The sequence below is a fragment of the Raphanus sativus genome, chromosome 9 (genome assembly GCF_000801105.2).
Source record: "Raphanus sativus cultivar WK10039 chromosome 9, ASM80110v3, whole genome shotgun sequence".
Taxonomy (NCBI): domain Eukaryota; kingdom Viridiplantae; phylum Streptophyta; class Magnoliopsida; order Brassicales; family Brassicaceae; genus Raphanus; species Raphanus sativus.
The window spans coordinates 14,374,157-14,375,672 of NC_079519.1; the positions used below are offsets into that span (position 1 = coordinate 14,374,157).

The 1,516-nt window shown below is 50.3% G+C and overlaps 1 protein-coding gene across 1 annotated transcript; it reads right to left on the reverse strand.

The window, feature by feature from the left end:
- LOC130500086 (uncharacterized) lies at positions 1-504 on the reverse strand. The gene has a single exon (XM_056994789.1). It carries the CDS (start codon positions 502-504, stop codon positions 1-3), a length of 504 nt encoding a protein of 167 aa, XP_056850769.1.
- Positions 505-1,516: the final 1,012 nt, after the last annotated feature.

The following is a 1,516-nucleotide window of genomic DNA, read 5'->3' on the forward strand; positions in this document are numbered from 1 at the left end:
TTAGACTTCTCCACTGAAGCCTACGAGGGAAGTTGCCTTTCTGGTTAGAGCTGTAGGTTCCAAACCCAGGTCGGCGAAGGCCGAATGGAAGATTATGTTACTGGAGCTCCCATTATCTACTAGTATTCGCTTGACCAAGCAGTTTGCTATCGTAAGTGAAATGACGAGAGCGTCATGATGAGGGGTGAGGACCTTCTCCTGCTCCCTTGCAGTGAAACTGATCTCATCTGTTCCAAGGAGTAGGCGCTTGGGACCCTCGGTCTCTTGGCCGTTCCTGGCACTTCTCTTGGCTGCGGCACTGCTTATTCCACTTTCCTCTGATCCGCCTGTGATGACGTGGATCACCCGGTCTAGCTGTGGTGGCAATGCTGAAGCTGCCTCGATAGGGATACCGGGACCTTCTTTATTTAGAAGGTTCTTGGCTTTATCCGAGTGGAACTCCCGTAGGTAGCCTTTCTTGAGGAGCTCGGCGACTTCCAACTTTAGGGCTATGCAATCCTCCATAGTATGACCATGGTCACTATGGAACTCGCACCATCGCTTGGGGTTTCGATTAGCCTCGCGGCCTTCATCTTAGGAGGCCACTTGACTTGAGGACCTATTTGTCGTAAGACACCGATCAGCTCCGGTTTGGATATCGCAAGATGGGAGATGTCAGGCCAAGTAGACACCATCATCCCTTCAGATCTAGGCAAAGGTCGATGCTGATACCTGCCCCTATTCGGGTTACTAGTCTCCCTAGCGGACTTAGAGTGAGAAGGCTCATCGCGGTAACTCCTTGTAGGCTTTGATGACTTCTGATCATACTTCGGACCGGCTTTAGCCCTACTAGCAACGTCTTCTTCCTATCTTACTTGAGCCCAAGCACGAGACAGCACGTCTTCCATAATCCTGCACTTGTAACTGATCAGCTTCTTGTAAAGATCTCCCTCTGGAAGTAGACCCCTCTTGAAGGCTGAGATAACCGTATCGGCGTTGCACTCAGGGATAGCTACCTTCGCTTGGTTGAAGCGAGCTATGTAAGAACGAAGGGGCTCATTCCTATGCTGGAGGATCATAGAGATCACCGAGTTCTTCTCTAGGTCACGTCTGCTAGCGAACTGCTTTACGAACTTATCGCTAAGGGTTGCAAAGGATTTGATGGATTTGGTTGGCAGGTTGATATACCACTGAAGAGCAGGGCCGGTCAAAGTCGATCTGAATCGTTTGCACATGGTAGCTTCCCGTGCATCCCGAGGGATTGCAACTGCTAGCATGCATTGCTTGTACTGAGCAATATGATTGTCGGGATCCCCAGTACCTTCGTACATCTTTATGCTTGGGAAAGAGAACTTTCGCGGCATCTCAACCGAAGCAATCTCTTCCACGAAAGGTGTATCGGAGTAGGACCCATGATTGCTTCTTCAAATAGGAGGAGCTGCCCCCGGGAGCCTTTCTACCATAGATTGAATGGTACCGAACCTTTCGGAGACCACTCTTTCTAAGTAGGCTGCTAGGGCCGGATCTGAGATCCCAG